This window comes from Pseudophryne corroboree, chromosome 4, assembly GCF_028390025.1.
Source record: "Pseudophryne corroboree isolate aPseCor3 chromosome 4, aPseCor3.hap2, whole genome shotgun sequence".
In the NCBI taxonomy this organism is placed as follows: domain Eukaryota; kingdom Metazoa; phylum Chordata; class Amphibia; order Anura; family Myobatrachidae; genus Pseudophryne; species Pseudophryne corroboree.
This window is the reverse complement of record NC_086447.1, coordinates 583,067,882-583,089,171: the sequence shown is the minus strand read 5'-3', so window position 1 is coordinate 583,089,171 and position 21,290 is coordinate 583,067,882. Positions and strand designations below refer to the sequence as shown.

At 47.4% G+C, this 21,290-nt stretch overlaps 1 protein-coding gene and 1 long non-coding RNA gene across 3 annotated transcripts in view; both read right to left on the bottom strand.

Annotated features, from left to right (window-relative positions):
- Window positions 1–8,701: 8,701 nt before the first annotated feature.
- On the bottom strand, window positions 8,702–12,680 carry LOC134909996 (uncharacterized). The gene is made up of 2 exons (XM_063917517.1): window positions 9,865–12,680; window positions 8,702–9,464 (listed from the first exon to the last, which is right to left on the bottom strand). Exon 1 carries the CDS (start codon window positions 12,179–12,181, stop codon window positions 11,249–11,251), a length of 933 nt encoding a protein of 310 aa, XP_063773587.1. The 5' UTR covers window positions 12,182–12,680; the 3' UTR covers window positions 8,702–9,464; window positions 9,865–11,248.
- Window positions 8,702–21,290, bottom strand: part of LOC134909997 (uncharacterized) — a 56,285-nt gene continuing 43,696 nt past the window's right edge. For both annotated transcript variants that reach the window (XR_010176081.1, XR_010176080.1), the window contains exon 3: window positions 8,702–10,052. This is a non-coding gene — a long non-coding RNA (uncharacterized LOC134909997). The remainder of the gene's footprint in view (window positions 10,053–21,290) is intronic.

The following is a 21,290-nucleotide window of genomic DNA, read 5'->3' as shown; positions in this document are numbered from 1 at the left end:
CAACAGCAAAAGAAACCTCCAGAATATCAGATGCAGTCCTTTCGGTCGCATAGATCCAGAAGAGGTCGGGGCTCCTCTTTCCTCACCGGAGGTAAGGGTAGAGGCAAGAGGACACCTGCTGCGGCTAGTTCCCAAGAGCAGTAGTCCTCCCCGGCTTCCGCTAAGTCCACCGCATGACGCTGGGGCTCCCCTGCGGGAGTCCGCACAGGTGAGGGCACGCCTTCGACTATTCAGCCAAGTCTGGGTTCAGTCAGACGTGGACCCTTGGGTGATAGAAATAGTCTCCCAGGGTTACAAGCTGGAATTCGAAGAGGTGCCCCACGTCGATTTTTCAAGTCGCCCTTATCAGCTTCTACCCCAGAACGGGAAGTAGTGCTGGCTGCAATTCAAACGCTGTGTCAACAGCGAGTGATTATCAGGGTTCCCCTGAGCCAACAGGGAAAAGGGTATTATTCAACCCTATTTGTGGTCCCGAAGCCGGATGGTTCGGTCAGGCCCATTTTAAATCTAAAATCCCTAGACCTGTACTTGAAAAGATTCAAATTCAAGATGGAATCGCTCCGAGCGGTGATAGCCTGCCTGGAAGGGGGGATTTTATGGTGTCACTGGACATAAAGGATGCTTACCTTCATGTCCCCATATATCCCTCTCATCAGGAGTACCTGAGATTCGCGGTACAGGATGGTCATTATCAGTTTCAGAAAATGATGGTGATCCTGCGCAAGCAAGGAGTCACGATTATCCCATACTTGGACGATCTCCTGATAAAAGCGAGGTCAAGACAACTACTAGAGAACGTGTCACTCTCTCAGAGAGTGCTTCAGCAACAGAGTTGGATTCTCAATCTGCCAAAGTCACAGTTGGTTCCGACAACTCGACTGACGTTCCTAGGCATGATACTGGACATGGAACAAAAGAAAGTTTTCCTCACGTGGGAAAAAGTCCAGGACCTCCAGAACATGGTCAGAGACCTGCTAAAGCCAAAAAGAGTTTCAGTTCATCAATGCACTCGGGTTCTGGGGAAAATGGTGGCAACTTACGAGGCCATTCCCTTCGGCAGGCTCCATGCAAGGACGTTTCAATGGGATCTTCTGGACAAATAGTCCGGGTCCCATCTACAAATATAAAAAAAATAAAAATAACACTGTCCCACAGGGCCAGGGTGTCTCTTCTATGGTGGCTGCAAAGTGCTCACCTTCTAGAGGGTCGCAGGTTCGGCATTCAGGACTGGATCCTGGTAACCACGGACGCGAGCCTCCGAGGATGGGGAGCATTAACCCAAGGAAGAAATTTTCAGTGACTGTGGTCAGACCAGGAGTCCTGTCTACACATCAACGTGTTGGAACTAAGGGCCATATACAATGGCCTTCGACAAGCGGAGGGTCTTCTTCGCAACCTACCGGTTCTGATTAAATCGGACAGTGTCACAGCAGTGGCTCATGTGAACCGCCAAGGCGGGACAAAAAGCACAGTCGCAATGGCGGAAGCCACCAGGATTCTTCGCTGGGCGGAAAATCATGTAAGCGCTCTGTAAGCAGTCTTCATTCCGGAGCAGACTTCCTCAGCAGACACGATCTCCATCCAGGAGAGTGAAGACTTCATCAAGAAGTCTTTGCAGAGATAACGAGTCTCGGGGGGAGTTCCTCAAATAGACATGATGGTGTCACGCCTCAACAACAAGCTGCGGAGGTATTCTGCCAGGTCCCGGGACCCTCAGGGATTGCAGTAGACGCTCTGGTAACACCATGGGTATTCCAGTTGGTCTATGTGTTTCCTCCTCTTCCTCTCATCACAAAAGTGTTGAGGATCATAAGACGAAAAAGAGTACAGACAATTCTCATTGTTCCAGACTGGCCTCGAAGGGCCTGGTACTCAGATCTTCAGGAGATGCTCACAGAAGATCCTGGGCCTCTTCCTCTGAGAGAGGACCTGTTACAGCAGGATCCCTGTCTGTTCTAAAACTTACTGCGGTTGAACGCCGGATCCTAGCTGAGAAGGGTATTCCGGAGGAGGTCATACCTACTCTAATAAAGGCTAGGAAGGAGGTGACGGCAAAACATTATCACCGTCTCTGGCGGAAATATGCCTCTTGGTGTGAAACCAAGAATGCTCCTACGGAAGATTTCCATCTGGGTAATTTTTCTCCACTTCCTACAGACAGGAGTGGATATGGGCCTAAAGTTAGGATCCGTTAAAGTACAGATTTCGGGCCCGTCGATATTCTTTCAGAAGGAATTGGCTTCTCTTCCAGAAGTCCAGATTTTTGTAAAGGGAGTGCTACACATCCTGCCTACTTTGTGCCCCCAGTGGCACCATGGAACCTGAACGTGGTGTTACAGTTCCTTAAATCACACTGGTTTGAACCCCTTCAAACGGTAGAGTTGAAGTTCTCACCTGGAAGGTGGTCATGTTGTTAGCCTTGGCATCTGCATGGCATGTGTCAGAATTGGCGGCCTTGTCTCACAAGAGCCCTTGCTTGATTTTTCATGTGGATAGAGCAGAAGTGAGGACTCGTCCTCAATTTTTACCTAAGGTGGTGTCTTCATTTCATATGAAACAACCTATAGTGGTGCCTGGGGCTACGAGTGACTTGGAGGATACCAGGTCCCTGGATGTAGTCAGGGCCTTAAAGATTTATGTAGCCAGGACGACTAGAATTCGGAAAACAGAAGCATTGTTTGTCCTGTATGCTGCCAACAAGATTGGCACGCCTGCTTCGAAGCAGACTATTGCGCGCTGGATCTGTAACACGATTCAGCAGGCTTATGTTACGGCTGGATTGCCGTTACCGAATTCAGTAAAGGCCCATTCCACTAGGCAGGTGGGCTCTTCTTGGGCGGCTGCCCAGGGCGTCTCAGCATTACAGCTTTGCCGAGCAGCGACTTGGTCGGGTTCAAACACTTTTGTTAAATTCTACATGTTTGATACCCTGGCTGATGAGGACCTAGCATTTGTTCAGTCGGTGCTTCAGAGTCATCCGCACTCTCCCGCCCGATTGGGAGCTTTGGTATAAACCCCATAGTCCTTACGGAGTCCCCAGCATCCTCTAGGACGTAAGAGAAATAAGATTTTAAACCTACCGGTAAATCTTTTTCTCCTAGTCCGTAGAGGATGCTGGGCGCCCGTCCCAGTGCGGAAAATCTGCAAGACTTGTATATAGTTATTGCTTACATAAGGGTTATGTTACAGTTAGAATCGGTCTTGGACCGATACTGTCGTTTGTTCATACTGTTAACTGGTTATTGTGTATTCCAGGTTATATGGTATGATTGGTGTGGGCTGGTATGAATCTTGCCCTTAGATTAACAAAATCCTTTCCTCGTATTGTCCATCTCCTCTGGGCACAGTTCTCTGAGGTCTGGAGGAGGAGCATAGAGGGAAGAGCCAGTGCACACCATACTAGAAAGTTCTTTTAAGTGCCCATATCTCCTGCGGAGCCCGTCTATACCCCATGGTCCTTAGAGTCCCCAGCATCCTCTACGGACTAGGAGAAAAAGATTTACCGGTAGGTTTAAAATCTTATTTTTAAAGCCAGAATCAACATAAAATACATTGAAAAAGACACTTCCACATAAAATAATAATAAAATCCAGATCCACATAAAATATATTGAAAGCCAGTCACATAATACACTTCAGCTCCTCCATGTGTCACTCCAGTCAGCTCCCCATTGTGTCTCTCCTGCCAGGATTCTCCTTTGTCACTCCAGCCAGCTCCCCACTGTGTCACTCCTTCCAGCACCCTCCTGTCTCACTCCAGTCAGCTCCCCCATTATGTCTCTCCTGCCAGGATCCTTCTGTGTCACTCCAGCTAGCTCCCCCTTGTGCCACTCCAGCCCACCCTCATATGTCACTACAGCCCAGTATCTGGCTCCCCAGTTTTCAGTCGCCGTAGTGCTGCTGTGTGTCTGGTTGGAGTGTACCAGTTTACAGAATCTGTTGTGGTCAGGGGACTGAGTGTCGGGAGCCACATGGCTCAAGAGCCACAGGTTGGCCATGGCTGTCCTAGAGGATGCTGGGATCCATTTTAGTACAATGGGGATGTACCAAAGCTCCGAGTACGGGCGGGAAAGTGCTAATGTTCCTGCAGAACTGACTGACCAAACTGAAGGTCGTCAGCAACCAAGGTGTCAAACCTGTAAAACTTAGCAAACGTGTTTGCCCCTGACCAAGTAGCTGCTCGGCAAATTTGCAACGCCGAGACAACCCGGGCAGCCGCCCAGGAAGAACCCACTTTCCTTGTAGAGTGGGCCTTTGCCGAACTCGGTAACGGCAATCCTGCTGTGGAATAAGCGTGCTGAATGGTACCTCTGATCCAGCGCGCAATAGTCTGCTTAGAAGCAGGACCCCCAATCTTGTTGTGGTCATCAAGGACAAACAAAGATTCTGTTTTCCTCATCCAAGCCGTTCTTGCAACATAAGTCCTCAACGCTCTGACATCCAAGGACTTTGAAACGGCTGAGGTGTCAGAAGCCACTGGCACCACCACAGGTTGGTTGATATGGAAATAAGACACAACCTTTGGAAGAAAATGCTGACGCGTCCGCAGTTCAGCTCTATCTTCATGAAAAATCAAATAAGGACTATTGTGTGACAGAGCCCCTAATTCAGACACTCGTCTGCCTGAGGCCAAGGCCAACAGCATGACCACTTTCCAAGTGAGAAACTTCAACTCCGATTTAAGGAACTGCAACACCACATTAAAATCCCATGGCACCGCAGGAGGCACAAAGGGAGGTTGGATGTGCAGAACCCCCTTCACGAACGTCTGGACCTCAGGAAGGGAAGCCAACTGTTTCTGAAAGAAAATGGACAAGGCTGAAATTTGGACCATGATAGACTCTAATCTCAAGCCAGCATCCACACCCGCCTGTAGAAATAGAAGAAGACATTCTAATTTAAACTCCACCGCAGGAGACTTCTTGGATTCACACCAAGATACATATTTTCTCCAAATATGATGGTAATGTTTGGACGTTGCCCCTTTCCTGGCCAGAATAAGTGTGGGAATAACTTCATTGGGAATACCCTTACGGGCTAGGATCTGGCGCTCAACAGCCATGCCGTCAAATGCAGCCGCGTTAAGTCTTGATAAACAAACGGCCCCTGCTAAAGCAGGTCCTCGCGAAGAGGAAGAGGCTGAGGATCTTCCAGTAATAACTCCTGAAGATCTGGATACCAAACCCTCCTTGACCAGTCTGGAGCAATGAGAATTGCTCGAACCCTTGTTGTTCTGATGATCTTGAGAACTTTTGGTATTAGTGGAAGTGGAGGGAACAGATACACCGACTGAAACACCCACTGGGTCACCAGTGCATCCATTGCTATTGCTTGTGGGTCTCTCGACCTGGAACAATATTTCTGAAGCTTCTTGTTGAGACGTGATGCCATCATATCTACTTGAGGAACGCAACGATCTGCTACCTCTGCAAGACTTCTGCGTGGAGGCCCCATTCTCCTGGATGGAGATCGTGTCTACTGAGGAAGTCTGCTTCCCAGTTGTCCACTCCCGGAATGAAAATTGCCGACAGAGCTTTTGCATGTCTTTCTGCCCAGAGGAGTATCTTTGTCACCTCTGCCATTGCCGCTCTGCTTTTTGTTCCACCCTGGCGGTTTATGTAAGCTACTGCCGTTACAGGGATCTGTATGGGACGACCTTGAAGAAGGTGTGCCGCTTGATGAAGGCTGTTGTACACAGCTCTCAATTCCAGAATGTTTATGTGAAGGAGTACTTCTTGACTTGACCATCGTCCTTGGAAGCTTTCCCCTTGCGTGACTGCTCCCCAACCTCGGAGGCTTGCATCTGTGGTCACCAGGATCCAAGTCTGAATCCTGAACCTGCGTCCCTCCAGGAGGTGAGAACTTTGAAGCCACCACAAGAGTGAAATACTGGCTTTTGTTGACAGGATTATCCTCCGGTGCATGTGTAGGTGCGATCCGGACCACTTGTCCAGTAGGTCCCATTGGAACACGCTGGCGTGGAATCGGCCAAATTGTAGAGCCTCGTAGGCCGCTACCATCTTCCCCAGCAGGCGGATACACTGATGAAGCGATACGCGTGCTGGTTTTAAAACTTGTTTGACCATCCTCTGGATCTACAGAGCCTTTTCCACTGGTAGGAATACTTTCTGTGCTTCCGTGTCCAATATCATTCCCAGAAATGATAACCTCATTGTGGGTTCCAATTGTGATTTTGGAAGGTTTATGATTCAACCGTGCTGTTGAAGCACTGTCAGGGAAAGTGCAATGTTCTGCACTAGTTTCTCCCTGAATCGAAGTATGGGATGACTTTGACTCTTTTCTTGCGAAGAAGAACCATAATCTCCGCCATCACCTTGGTGAATATTCTCAGAGCACGAAAGGCAATGTTTGGAACTGGTAGTGGCTGTCCTGCACCGCAAACCTCAGGTATGCCTGATGCGGCGGGTAGATGGGAACATGTTAATAAGCATCTTTGATGTCCATTGATACCAGAAAATTCCTTTTCCTCCAAGCTGGAGATCACCGCTCTCAGGAATTCCATCTTGAATTTGAATCTTTTCAAATAAAGGTTCAGAGTCTTTAGGTTTAAAATCGGTCTGACCGAGCCATCCGGTTTCGTCACTACAAACAGGCTTGAAACCCTTTTTCCTGTTGTGACACAGGAACTAAGGAAATTACATTGTCTTGACATAATTTCTGTGTTGCGTTCAGCACTTTTGCACTGTCCTGAACAGAAGCTGGTAAGGCTGATATGAAACATCGGCATGTGGGAAGTCCTGAAATTCTAATTTGTACCCTTGGGATACTATCTGCAATACCAAAGGATCCAGATCTGAGTGAACCCAGACCTGGCTGAAAGACAGTAGACGTGCCCCCACCCGATCGTACTCCCGCAGGGGAGCCCCAGCCTCATGCTGAGGTTTTAGCAGAAGTAGCGGTTGACTTCTGCTCCTGCGAGCCTGATGGTGGTGTAGATTTTTTTACCTCTTCCTCGACCTCTTCCTGCGAAGAAGGGGGTACCCTTTGCCTTTTTGGACTTGTTGGGCTGAAAGGATTGCATCATATGAGAATGAAATCCTTTCCTAGGTGGAGCAGCTGCGGAAGGCAGATATGCTGACTTGCCTGATGTAGTTGTTGAAATCATGGCATCCAGCTCGTCTCCAAAGAGGGCTTCTCCATTGTAAGGAAGCGCCTCAATAATTTTTTTTTATTCCGCATCAGCATTCCATTGGCGTATCCACAGCGCCCTGCGGGCTGAAATCGCCATAGCGGAGGATCTTGAACTCGGCAACCCAATATCCTTTATAGCTTCAACTAAGTAACCTGCAGCATCTTTGATATGGCCGAGAGTTAGGACTATTTCATCCCTGTCAACTGTGTCTATGTTAACAAGCAAATTGTCACACCATTTTTCCACAGCGTTACCTACCCACGAACAAGCAATGGTGGGCCTGAGCACCGTTCCGTTAGCCGTATATATGGATTTTAGGGTTGTTTCTAATTTACGGTCAGCTGGATCTTTTAAAGAGGCTGAACCAGGGGCAGGCAAAACTATTTTTTTAGACAGCCGAGAAACTGAGGTGTCTATCATTGGGGTGTCTCCGATTTGTGCCTGTCTTCCTCAGGGAAAGGGTACGCTACACGTATCCTTCTGGGAAGGGTAAATTTCTTCTCAGGATTAGCCCAGGATTCTTCAAAGAACGCATTCAAATCCTTTGAAGGAGGAAAAGTCACAACCTGCTTTTTATTTAATTTAAAATAATCCTTTTCCTCTGGGACCAGTGTTGTTTCAGGAAACTCCAACACTTCCTTTATAGCAACTATCATACATTGTATGCTTTTGGCTAATTTGGGGTCTACCCCTCTCAAATCCCCAGTGTCGACGTCAGAGTCGGAATCTGTGTCTGTGTCCCCTTGCATTATCTGGGTCAGAGACCTTTTCTGGGAATTGGATGGGACCCGAGTGGATGATATGGAGGGGTCAGTAAACAGTGCATCCTCCACAGACTGCCTCCAATATTTAGTCTGTTGTTCAAACTCAGAGAATTTCTTTGCAAGCATTGACATTCTTTTGCAACATTCTCACCCACTCCGGCTCCTTCTGAGAGGGAAGGGCCACCACATTTCCCTCTTGTGCATCTAAAATGGGTTCTTCCTGGGAAGAACCCTCCCCAATGTCTGACATGTTACACACTTGTACACACACACACCCCTCACACTAAAGTCTGTCAGATAGACACAGAGGGATTTGCCAGTCCACACACTGCGCCTTATTGTGAATTGTGGAAATATTACCCACTTACAGCGCATATATCAATAATAGGCCCACAGACCTAATTATAATGAACACTCTCTGCCCCTTTTATAACACCCTGTACTTGTATCAGCGTTGTCATGAGGAGAAGCCCCGCCCTTCAGCCTCAGCAATGTAATATTTATACTAGCTGGGGATGGCACATCAGCGGCTGTACATGTACCCTTTTTGCCAGTGAGAGTAAGGTTTTAAAACATGCCCTCAGAGCGCGCCCCCCCGCCCTCTGCACCCTTGTGCTGAGAGACATGGCGTGCGCTGCGCATGTACCTTTATGCCGCCAATGATAGCGCTGGGCTCACTAGCGCAGTCTGGTCACTAAAGAACGTCCTTCAATTATCAAGTCACCTCTTTGAAGCAGGGACCAACGCGTTTGGAGAACGCTCATTAAAGACAAACACAGGCTATGTCTCATAAGCATTCTACTTTACTTGAGTTAGAAAACACACATATATATAGGCATACAGTGTACATCTGGTTTTAATTGTCCAGCTCACATTTCTCTCCAAAGGAGGAGACACATCTTGAAACAATTATTGAGAGTTATTTTCCATTCATTTCGTAACATACATTGCACAATATCCAGTAGATCCTATAGCATAATCATCTCATACATTGCCAATTCTTTTCTGCCACGTTCGCATTTCTTGTTCTTAAGTTTTTCCATAGACTGCATACAGCCATTTTTTGTCTTCGTGGACAATACGCGATGAATACCAGATGTTAGCTTTTCTCTAAGAACCAGTATGAAGATTTCTTAGCTTACACTTCAAATGCCTACGTTTAGAATATGTCCAAACTTTATTTAAACACATTTCTTTCTTATATAAAAAGCATTTGTTTATTATAACCCAATATAGTGGCTAATTATTAACGCGATCATTTCCCCTCCTTTTTATAATAAATCAAACATTACAAGCTTATCTGGCATTTTCCTAACAAGTCTATGCAATAACAGTCTACTCTTAACGATACCAGTGGCTACCCATCTCCCTATAGGTAGGAAACTACACCCTATCTGTTACAGGGTTGATGTCTTTCATGGCTTTGGTTGGTAGACCGTTGACTCATATCCATTAGGGCAGACTATTGTTGGACTTTCTTTGCCAGACTCTTCTGCAATGTCTTATATCTGGAGGATTCAAAGTCTTTCCTTATTCGTTTCTTACAGACTGAAAAACAACAAAGCAGTATCTTAAAACACATATAATATAATTGCAATTCCAATAGCGTTTAGAAGGAACATTAGTATTCCTACAATCCATCCTTTAAATCCACTAAACCATGAAACTGGATTTAGCCATGATAACCAACCCCATTCACCCTTTAGAGTGTCAGGGATGTTATGTTTGCTGGCATATTGTCAGTTTTGCATCTTCTATCTCTTGTACATGTTTTTTCACTACTTGATCAGTTTTCTATTACACATACAATCCTTTCCTCAACTACGACGTATATGGCAAGGATAGTGCCTACTGTCACTAGTGGGGCACCCAATATTATTCCCCAAAGTGCTTTATCTGGCTTGAGGCCTAGTAACCTGTACATTCTTGTTTCTTATCCAAACTTAACTTTAAAAAGTTTGCAATGTGATGCATGCACCCAAGCCTCGCTGTCTTTCAACTTCACAGACGTTGGGGTAGTTAGCAACACCTGGAATGGACCATCATATCTGGGCTCCAGGGACTTCCTCACGTGTCTTTTCAGGTACACCCAATCTCCTGGCTGGAGATGATGTGGATTCTTATCTGTTGTAGAGTCTGGAAGAGAAGTATGTGCTACAACATGAAGATGGGTTAGTCTCTCAGTCAGACTTTTTACATAAGCAGTTAAATCACCATGTTTATGCTGCAATTCCTGTGGATAATAACATCCTTTCTTAGGTATACTACCAAACAAGATTTCATATGGTGAATATCCTGACTTTTTGTTAGGTGTAGTTCTAAGACTAAACAGTGCCAAAGGCAAACAGTCAACCCATCCCTTTCCAGTGTCTTGCATTGCCTTCATGATCTTTGCCTTGATGCTATAGTTTGTTCTCTCCACTAGTCTGCTAGCTTACGGCCGATAGGCGGTGTGGAAGGCCTGCTGTATGCCCAAGTCTTCCATGATATGGGTCATGACTGCTCCTGTGAAGTGACTTCCTCTATCTGATTCAATCACTTCTGGTATTCCATACCTACATACTATTTCAGTCAATATTTTCTTTGCTGTATTCCTTGCTGTGGCTTTGGCTACTGGAAAGGCTTCCACCCATTTTGAGAAGGTGTTGACACAGACCAGTACATGAGTTGGCATCTGAATATAGTCTATCTGTAGTCTTTGGAATGGCATATTGGCTTTTGGAATGGCTCCTGCTGGAGTCTTGGTTCTCCTTTCTGGATTTGAGATTCCACATATCCAGCATGCTTGTGTATGCTTCTCTGCTGCCCCTTAGAATCCTGGAGCTATCCATCTTTGATTGACTTGTCTTGTCATTTGGTCTTTTCCTGCATGGGTAATTCCATGGCTTAATTGACACAGCTGGATATAGCACTCTTGGCAAACATGTCTTATCTTCTATCTTCCAGAGTCCCGTATCATGTTCTTGTATGGCTCCCTTCCTTTGCCATGTGACTTTTTCTAAGGGACCCGCTTGATTCTGGAAGAGGATGAGTTGCTGTAGATCAGCCATGTGTGCTGGATTCTGGGTTTCACTTTCAGCTAGCATTACTTGTACTCCTGATTTGTCAGGGCTCTTGGCTGCCCTCTTTGCTTCGACATCTGCCAAATTATTTCCTCTTGTCTCTTTAGTTTGATTCTTAGTGTGTGCTTGGAGCTTTATGATGGCTACTTTGGTTGGCTTGCCCAGAGCTTCAAATAGTTTCTTTATCAGATCTGCATGTTGTATCTGTTTTCCTGTAACTGTTTTGAAGTCTCTGCTCTTCCAAATCTGAGCATAATCTTGCGTAATTCCCTAGGCATATCTGGAGTCTGTGTATATGTTAGCTGTTGTGTTCTCTGCATACTCCAGAGCCTTGGTGAGTTCTGCAGCTTGTGCTGATAGTTGTGCTGGTACACTTCCTGATTCGATATCAGTCTCTGTTGTAACAGCATACCCTGTATATGGGGCTCCATTATCATAGTATCTTGACCCATCCACATAGAGATTGTGTTGGGCATCAGGAAGGGCTCTGTCTGTGACATGAGGTAGTGTTGAGTCTCTTGTTCCATCAGCCATGCAGTCATGGGAAAAAATGTTGTTGTGAATATTTTCATCACTTTCCTCATTCCCATAGTTCATGTGGTCCTCATCATCCTGGTTATTCTGGGTACCATTGCTAGAGATATATGTCCCTCTTCTCCCTCCTTTTGAATCTAGGGATTCACACTCTGCTCCTTCTTCCTGCAATAGGGCTGGTAGTAGAGTTGCTGGGTTGAGGGTGGTACATCTCTTGATGGTGACATTTGTAGCACTTAGTAGAGCTACTTCATACTTGGTGAGTCTTGCAGCTGATAAGTGCTTGGTTCTGGCTTGCTGTAGTATTTCAGTCACCGCATGTGGCACCTGAATGATCAGTTCATGATTAAGCACAATGTCTATGCATTTCTGTTTGAGAACTGCTGTTGCTGCGACTGCTCTGATACAGGTGGGTGCTCCTTGGATAATGTTGTCTAGTTTGCTTGAAAGATAAGCCACTGGGCGTTGCTTGCTTCCATGCAGTTGCGTGATGACTCCAAGTGCATGGCCTTTCTCATGGCAATAAAGAGTAAATGGTTTGGTGTAGTCTGGCAGACCCAGTGCTGGTGGAGATGCTATGGCAGCCTTGAGTTTCCAAACTGCTTCTTCAACTTGCTCCGTGGTGTAGATTGGTACATCTTTCTTTGTACTATCATACAGAACTTGCATGTAGTTAGAAGCATGAGGTATCCACTCTCTGCAGTAGCCGACAAGACCTAAGAATGATCTGGTCTGTTTGATGGTCTGGTACTTTAGTTTGTAGAATGAGCCGTTTTCTTTCTTCAGTGATGTGTCTGGTTCCTTGTGAGCTACAGTGACCAAGGAAGGTGACCCTCTGCTGGCACAGTTGAAGCTTTTCCTTGGAAGCTCTGCAGTTTTACTCTTCCAGAAATCTTAACAGGGATACAGTCTCTTGTTTACATTGGTCTTCTGTACTTGTAGCTAGCAATAGATCATCTACATATTGTATGAGCTGTGTGTTGTCTGGGAACAATGGTCTACATGCTTGTAGAATGAGTGACATCACTTCAGTGTAGTCTGATGGACTGGTTGCGCCTCCTTGTGGGAGTCTGGTCCAACAGTACTGTTTTCCATCATGGGTGAAGGCTAGCATCTCCTGTGATTCTTCTGTCTTCTGTGATCGGAATTGAAAAAATAAGAATTTACTTACCGATAATTCTATTTCTCGTAGTCCGTAGTGGATGCTGGGGACTCCGTAAGGACCATGGGGAATAGCGGCTCCGCAGGAGACTGGGCACAAAAGTAAAGCTTTAGGACTACCTGGTGTGCACTGGCTCCTCCCCCTATGACCCTCCTCCAAGCCTCAGTTAGGATACTGTGCCCGGACGAGCGTACACAATAAGGAAGGATTTTGAATCCCGGGTAAGACTCATACCAGCCACACCAATCACACCGTATAACTTGTGATCTAAACCCAGTTAACAGCATGATAATAGAGGAGCCTCTAGAAAAGATGGCTCACTACAGCAATAACCCGATTTTTGGTAACAATAACTATGTACAAGTATTGCAGACAATCCGCACTTGGGATGGGCGCCCAGCATCCACTACGGACTACGAGAAATAGAATTATCGGTAAGTAAATTCTTATTTTCTCTGACGTCCTAGTGGATGCTGGGGACTCCGTAAGGACCATGGGGATTATACCAAAGCTCCTAAACGGGCGGGAGAGTGCGGATGACTCTGCAGCACCAAATGAGAGAACTCCAGGTCCTCCTCAGCCAGGGTATCAAATTTGTAGAATTTTACAAACGTATTTGCTCCTGACCAAGTAGCTGCTCGGCAAAGTTGTAAAGCCGAGACCCCTCGGGCAGCCGCCCAAGATGAGCCCACCTTCCTTGTGGAGTGGGCATTTACAGATTTTTGGCTGTGGCAGGCCTGCCACAGAATGTGCAAGCTGAATTGTACTACAAATCCAACGAGCAATAGTCTGCTTAGTAGCAGGAGCACCCAACTTGTTGGGTGCATACAGGATAAACAGCGAGTCAGATTTTCTGACTCCAGCCGTCCTGGAAACATATTTTCAGGGCCCTGACAACGTCTAGCAACTTGGAGTCCTCCAAGTCCCTAGTAGCCGCAGGCACCACAATAGGTTGGTTCAGGTGAAACGCTGAAACCACCTTAGGGAGAAACTGAGGACGAGTCCTCAATTCCGCCCTGTCCGAATGGAAAATCAGATAAGGGCTTTTACAGGATAAAGCCGCCAATTCTGACACGCGCCTGGCCCAGGCCAGGGCCAACAGCATGACCACTTTCCATGTGAGATATTTTAACTCCACAGATTTAAGTGGTTCAAACCAATGTGACTTTTGGAACCCAAAAACTACATTGAGATCCCAAGGTGCCACTGGAGGCACAAAAGGAGGCTGTATATGCAGTACCCCTTTTACAAACGTCTGAACTTCAGGGACTGAAGCTAGTTCTTTTTGGAAGAAAATTGACAGGGCCGAAATTTGAACCTTAATGGACCCCAATTTCAGGCCCATAGACACTCCTGTTTGCAGGAAATGTAGGAATCGACCCAGTTGAATTTCCTCCGTCGGGCCTTACTGGCCTCGCACCACGCAACATATTTTCGCCAAATGCGGTGATAATGTTTTGCGGTTACATCCTTCCTGGCTTTGATCAGGATAGGGATGACTTCATCCGGAATGCCTTTTTCTTTCAGGATCCGGCGTTCAACCGCCATGCCGTCAAACGCAGCCGCGGTAAGTCTTGGAACAGACAGGGTCCTTGCTGGAGCAGGTCCCTTCTTAGAGGTAGAGGCCACGGATCCTCCGTGAGCATCTCTTGAAGTTCCGGTTACTAAGTCCTTCTTGGCCAATCCGGAGCCACGAATATAGTGCTTACTCCTCTCCATCTTATAATTCTCAGTACCTTGGGTATGAGAGGCAGAGGAGGGAACACATACACTGACTGGTACACCCACGGTGTTACCAGAGCGTCTACAGCTATTGCCTGAGGGTCCCTTGACCTGGCGCAATACCTGTCGAGTTTTTCCCAACGGTTTATAATCATGTGGAAGACTTCTGGGTGAAGTCCCCACTCTCCCGGGTGGAGGTCGTGTCTGCTGAGGAAGTCTGCTTCCCAGTTGTCCACTCCCGGAATGAATACTGCTGACAGTGCTATCACATGATTTTCCGCCCAGCGAAGAATCCTTGCAGCTTCTGCCATTGCCCTCCTGCTTCTTGTGCCACCCTGTCTGTTTACGTGGGTGACTGCCGTGATGTTGTCTGACTGGATCAATACCGGCTGACCTTGAAGCAGAGGTCTTGCTAAGCTTAGAGCATTGTAAATGGCCCTTAGCTTCAGGATATTTATGTGAAGTGATGTCTCCAGGCTTGACCATAAGCCCTGGAAATTCCTTCCCTGTGTGACTGCTCCCCAGCCTCGCAGGCTGGCATCCGTGGTCACCAGGACCCAGTCCTGAATGCCGAATCTGCGGCCCTCTAGAAGATGAGCACTCTGCAACCACCACAGGAGGGACACCCTTGTCCTTGGTGACAGGGTTATCCGCTGATGCATCTGAAGATGCGACCCGGACCATTTGTCCAGCAGGTCCCACTGGAAAGTTCTTGCGTGGAATCTGCCGAATGGGATTGCTTCGTAGGAAGCCACCATTTTTCCCAGAACCCTTGTGCATTGATGCACTGAGACTTGGCTCGGTTTTAGGAGGTTCCTGACTAGCTCGGATAACTCCCTGGCTTTCTCCTCCGGGAGAAACACCTTTTTCTCTATCGTCCTAGTGGATGCTGGGGTTCCTGAAAGGACCATGGGGAATAGCGGCTCCGCAGGAGACAGGGCACAAAAAGTAAAGCTTTAGGATCAGGTGGTGTGCACTGGCTCCTCCCCCTATGACCCTCCTCCAAGCCTCAGTTAGATTTTTGTGCCCGGCCGAGAAGGGTGCAATCTAGGTGGCTCTCCTAAAGAGCTGCTTAGAAAAGTTTAGCTTAGGTTTTTTATTTTACAGTGAGTCCTGCTGGCAACAGGATCACTGCAACGAGGGACTTAGGGGAGAAGAAGTGAACTCACCTGCGTGCAGGATGGATTGGCTTCTTTGGCTACTGGACATTAGCTCCAGAGGGACGATCACAGGTACAGCCTGGATGGTCACCGGAGCCTCGCCGCCGGCCCCCTTGCAGATGCTGAAACGAGAAGAGGTCCAGAATCGGCGGCAGAAGACTCCTCAGTCTTCTTAAGGTAGCGCACAGCACTGCAGCTGTGCGCCATTTCCTCTCAGCACACTTCACACGGCAGTCACTGAGGGTGCAGGGCGCTGGGAGGGGGGCGCCCTGGGAGGCAAATGTAAACCTATTTTTGGCAAAAAATACCTCACATATAGCCTCCGGGGGCTATATGGAGATATTTAACCCCTGCCAGAATCCGTTAAAGAGCGGGAGACGAGGCCGCCGAAAAAGGGGCGGGGCCTATCTCCTCAGCACACAGCGCCATTTTCCCTCACAGAAAGGCTGGAGGGAAGGCTCCCAGGCTCTCCCCTGCACTGCACTACAGAAACAGGGTTAAAACAGAGAGGGGGGGCACTAATTTGGCGTTAGAAATATATAAAAAAGATGCTATAAGGGAAAACACTTATATAAGGTTGTCCCTATATAATTATAGCGTTTTTGGTGTGTGCTGGCAAACTCTCCCTCTGTCTCTCCAAAGGGCTAGTGGGTCCTGTCCTCTATCAGAGCATTCCCTGTGTGTGTGCTGTGTGTCGGTACGTGTGTGTCGACATGTATGAGGACGATGTTGGTGAGGAGGCGGAGCAATTGCCTGTAATGGTGATGTCACTCTCTAGGGAGTCGACACCGGAATTGATGGCTTATTTAGGGAATTACGTGATAATGTCAACACGCTGCAAGGTCGGTTGACGACATGAGACGGCCGACAAACAATTAGTACCGGTCCAGACGTCTCAAAAACACCGTCAGGGGTTTTAAAAACGCCCGTTTACTTTAGTCGGTCGACACAGACACGGACACTGAATCCAGTGTCGACGGTGAATAAACAAACGTATTCCTTATTAGGGCCACACGTTAAGGGCAATGAAGGAGGTGTTACATATTTCTGATACTACAAGTACCACAAAGGAGGGTATTATGTGGGATGTGAAAAAACTACCGTAGTTTTTCCTGAATCAGATAAATTAAATGAAGTGTGTGATGATGCGTGGGTTCCCCCCGATAGAAAATTATTGGCGGTATACCCTTTCCCGCCAGAAGTTAGGGCGCGTTGGGAAACACCCCTTAGGGTGGATATGGCGCTCACACGCTTATCAAAACAAGTGGCGGTACCGTCTATAGATAGGGCCGTCCTCAAGGAGCCAGCTGACAGGAGGCTGGAAAATATCATAAAAAGTATATACACACATACTGGTGTTATACTGCGACCAGCGATCGCCTCAGCCTGGATGTGCAGAGCTGGGGTGGCTTGGTCGGATTCCCTGACTAAAAATATTGATACCCTTGACAGGGACAGTATTTTATTGACTATAGAGCATTTAAGATTCCAAACGGCACAAAGGTGTATTGCCGTATAAAGGAAGAGGAGTTATTTGGGGTCGGTCCATCGGACCTGGTGGCCACGGCAACTGCTGGAAAATCCACCGTTTTTACCCTAAGTCACATCTCTGCAGAAAAAGACACCGTCTTTTCAGCCTCAGTCCTTTCGTCCCTATAAGAGTCATATCTGCCCAGGGATAGAGGAAAGGGAAGAAGACTGCAGCAGGCAGCCCATTCCCAGGAACAGAAGCATTCCACCGCTTCTGACAAGCTCTCAGCATGACGCTGAGACCGTACAGGACCCCTGGATCCTACAAGTAGTATCCCAGGGGTACAGATTGGAATGTCGAGACGTTTCCCCTTCGCAGGCTCCTGAAGTCTGCTTTACCAAGGTCTCCCTCCGACAAGGAGGCAGTATGGGAAACAATTCACAAGCTGTATTCCCAGCAGGTGATAATTAAATTACCCCTCCTACAACAAGAAAAGGGGTATTATTCCACACTATATTGTGGTACTGAAGCCAGAAGGCTAGGTGAGACCTATTCTAAATCTAAAAAAATTTGAACACTTACAAAGGTTCAAATCAAGATGGAGTCACTCAGAGCAGTGATAACGAACCAGGAAGAAGGGGACTATATGGTGTCCCGAGACATCAGGGATGCTTACCTCCATGTCCCAAATTTGCCCTTCTCACTAAGGGTACCTCAGGTTCGTGGTACAGAACTGTCACTATCAGTTTCAGACGCTGCCGTTTGGATTGTCCACGGCACCCCGGGTCTTTACCAAGGTAATGGCCGAAATGATGATTCTTCTTCGAAGAAAAGGCGTCTTAATTATCCCTTACTTGGACGATCTCCTGATAAGGGCAAAGTCCAGGGAACAGTTGGAGGTCGGAGTAGCACTATCTCGGATACTGCTACAACAGCACGGGTGGATTCTAAATATTCCAAAATCGCAGCTGATCCCGACGACAAGTCTCCTGTGCTTAGGGATGATTCTGGACACAGTCCAGAAAAAGGTTTTTCTCCCGGAAGAGAAAGCCAGGGAGTTATCCGAGCTAGTCAGGAACCTCCTAAAATCAGTGCATCATTGCACAAGGGTCCTGGTAAAAATGGTGACTTCCTACGAAGCAATTCCATTCGGCAGATTTCACGCAAGAACTTTTCAGTGGGATCTGCTGGACAAATGGTCCGGATCGCATCTTCAGATGCATCAGCGGATAACCCTATATCCAAGGACAAGGGTGTCTCTCCTGTGGTGGTTACAGAGTGCTCATCTTCTAGAGGGCCGCAGATTCGGCATTCAGGATTGGATGCTGGTGACCACGGAGGCCAGCCCGAGAGGCTGGGGAGCAGTCACACAAGGAAAAAAATTTCCAGGGAGTGTGATCAAGTCTGCAGACTTTTCTCCACATAAATATACTGGAGCTAAGGCTAAATTTATAATGCTCTAAGCTTAGCAAGACCTCTGCTTCAAGGTCAGCCGGTATTGATCCAGTGGGAAAAACATCACGGCAGTCGCCCACGTAAATAGACAGGGCGGCACAAGAAGCAGGAGGGCAATGGCAAAAACTGCAAGGACTTTTCGCTGGGCGGAAAATCATGTGATAGCACTGTCAGCAGTGTTTCATTCCGGGAATGGAAACTGGGAAGCAGACTTCCTCAGCAGGCACGACCTCCACCCGGCAGAGTGGAAACTTCATCGGGAAGTTTTCCACATGATTGTAAACCGTTGGGAAATACCAAAGGTGGACATGATGGCGTCCCGTCTGAACAAAAAACGGGACAGGTATTGCGCCAGGTTAAGAGACCCTCAGGCAATAGCTGTGGACGTTCTGGTAACACCGTGGGTGTACCAGTCGGTGTATGTGTTCCATCCTCTGCTTATCATACCTAAGGTACTGAGAATTATAAGACGTAGAGGAGTAAGAACTATACTCATGGCTCCGGATTGGCCAAGAAGGACTTGGTACCCGGAACTTCAAGAGATGCTCACAGAGGACTTATGGCCTCTGCCGCTAAGAAGGGACTTGTTTCAGCAAGTACCATGTCTGTTCCAAGACTTACCGCAGCTGCGTTTGACGGCATGGCGGTGGAACGCCGGATCCTAAGGGAAAAAGGCATTCCGGAAGAGGTCATTCCTACCCTGGTCAAAGCCAGAAAGGAAGTGACCGCACAACATTATCACCACATGTGGAAAAAATATGTTGCGTGGTGCGAGGCCAGAAAGGCCCCACGAAGAAATTTCAACTCGGTCGATTCCTGCATTCAGGAGTGTCTATGGGCCTCAAATTGGGGTCCATTAAGGTTCAAATTTCGGCCCTGTCGATTTTTCTTCCAGAAAGAATTGGCTTCAGTTCCTGAAGTCCAGAAGTTTGTCAAGGGAGTATTGCATATACAACCCCCTTTTGTGCCTCCAGTGGCACTGTGGGATCTCAACGTAGTTCTGGGATTCCTCAAATCACATTGGTTTAAAACCAGTCAAATCTGTGGATTTGAAGCATCTCACATGAAAAGTGATCATGCTCTTGGACCTGGCCTGGACCAGGCGAGTGTCAAATTGGTGGTTTTTTTCTCAAAAAAGCCCATATCTGTTTGTCCATTTGGACAGGGCAGAGCTGCGGACTCGTCCCCAGTTCTCTCCCTAAGGTGGTGTCAGTGTTTCACCTGAACCAGCTTATTGTGGTGCCTTGCACCTACTAGGGACTTGGAGGACTCCAAGTTGCTAGATGTTGTCAGGGCCCTGAAAATATAGGTTCCAGGACGGCTGGAGTCAGGAAAACTGACTTGCTGTTATCCTGTATGCACCCAACAAACTGGGTGCTCTTGCTTCTAAGCAGACTATTGCTAGTTGGATGTGTAATACAATTCAGCTTGCACATTTTGTGGCAGGCCTGCCACAGCCAAAATATGTAAATGCCCATTCCACAAGGAAGGTGGGCTCATCTTGGGCGGCTGCCCGAGGGGTCTCGGCTTTACAACTTTGCCGAGCGGCTATTTAGTCAGGGGCAAACACGTTTGTAAAATCCTACAAATTTGATACCCTGGCTAAGGAGGACCTGGAGTTCTCTCATTCGGTGCTGCAGAGTCATCCGCACTCTCCCGCCCGTTTGGGAGCTTTGGTATAATCCCCATGGTCCTTTCAGGAACCCCAGCATCCACTAGGACGATAGAGAAAATAAGAATTTACTTACCGATAATTCTATTTCTCGGAGTCCGTAGTGGATGCTGGGCGCCCATCCCAAGTGCGGATTATCTGCAATACTTGTACATAGTTACAAAAATCGGGTTATTATTGTTGTGAGCCATCTTTTCAGAGGCTCCGCTGTTATCATACTGTTAACTGGGTTCAGATCACAGGTTGTACAGTGTGATTGGTGTGGCTGGTATGAGTCTTACCCGGGATTCAAAATCCTTCCTTATTGTGTACGCTCGTCCGGGCACAGTATCCTAACTGAGGCTTGGAGGAGGGTCATAGGGGGAGGAGCCAGTGCACACCACCTGATCCTAAAGCTTTACTTTTTGTGCCCTGTCTCCTGCGGAGCCGCTATTCCCCATGGTCCTTTCAGGAACCCCAGCATCCACTACGGACTCCGAGAAATAGAATTATCGGTAAGTAAATTCTTATTTTCTGGACTGTGTCCAGGATCATCCCTAGGAACAGAAGACGAGTCGTCGGAACCAGCTGCGATTTTGGAATATTGAGAATCCAACCGTGCTGCCGCAACACTACCTGAGATAGTGCTACACCGACCTCCAACTGTTCTCTGGATCTTACCCTTATCAGGAGATCGTCCAAGTAAGGGATAACTAAAACTACCTTCCTTCGAAGGAGTATCATCATTTCGGCCATTACCTTGGTAAAGACCCGGGGTGCCGTGGACCATCCAAACGGCAGCGTCTGAAACTGATAGTGACAGTTCTTTACCACAAACCTGAGGTACCCTTGGTGAGAAGGGTAAATTGGGACATGAAGGTAAGCATCCTTGATGTCCAGAGACACCATGTAGTCCCCTTCTTCCAGGTTCGCAATCACTGCTCTGAGTGACTCCATCTTGAATTTGAACTTGTGTATGTAAGTGTTCAAAGATTTTAGATTTAAAAATCGGTCTCACCGAGCCGTCCGGCTTCGGTACCACAACAGTGTGGAATAATACCCCTTTCCCTGTTGCAGGAGGGGTACCTTGATTATCACCTGCTGGGAATACAGCTTGTGAATGGCTTCCAAAACTGCCTCCCTGTCGGAGGGAGACG

Bases quoted from the DNA above. Each gene is read 5' to 3' on its own strand.
- LOC134909996 (XM_063917517.1), bottom strand. From the start codon at position 12,181: ATGCAAGTTCTGTATGATAGTACAAAGAAAGATGTACCAATCTACACC.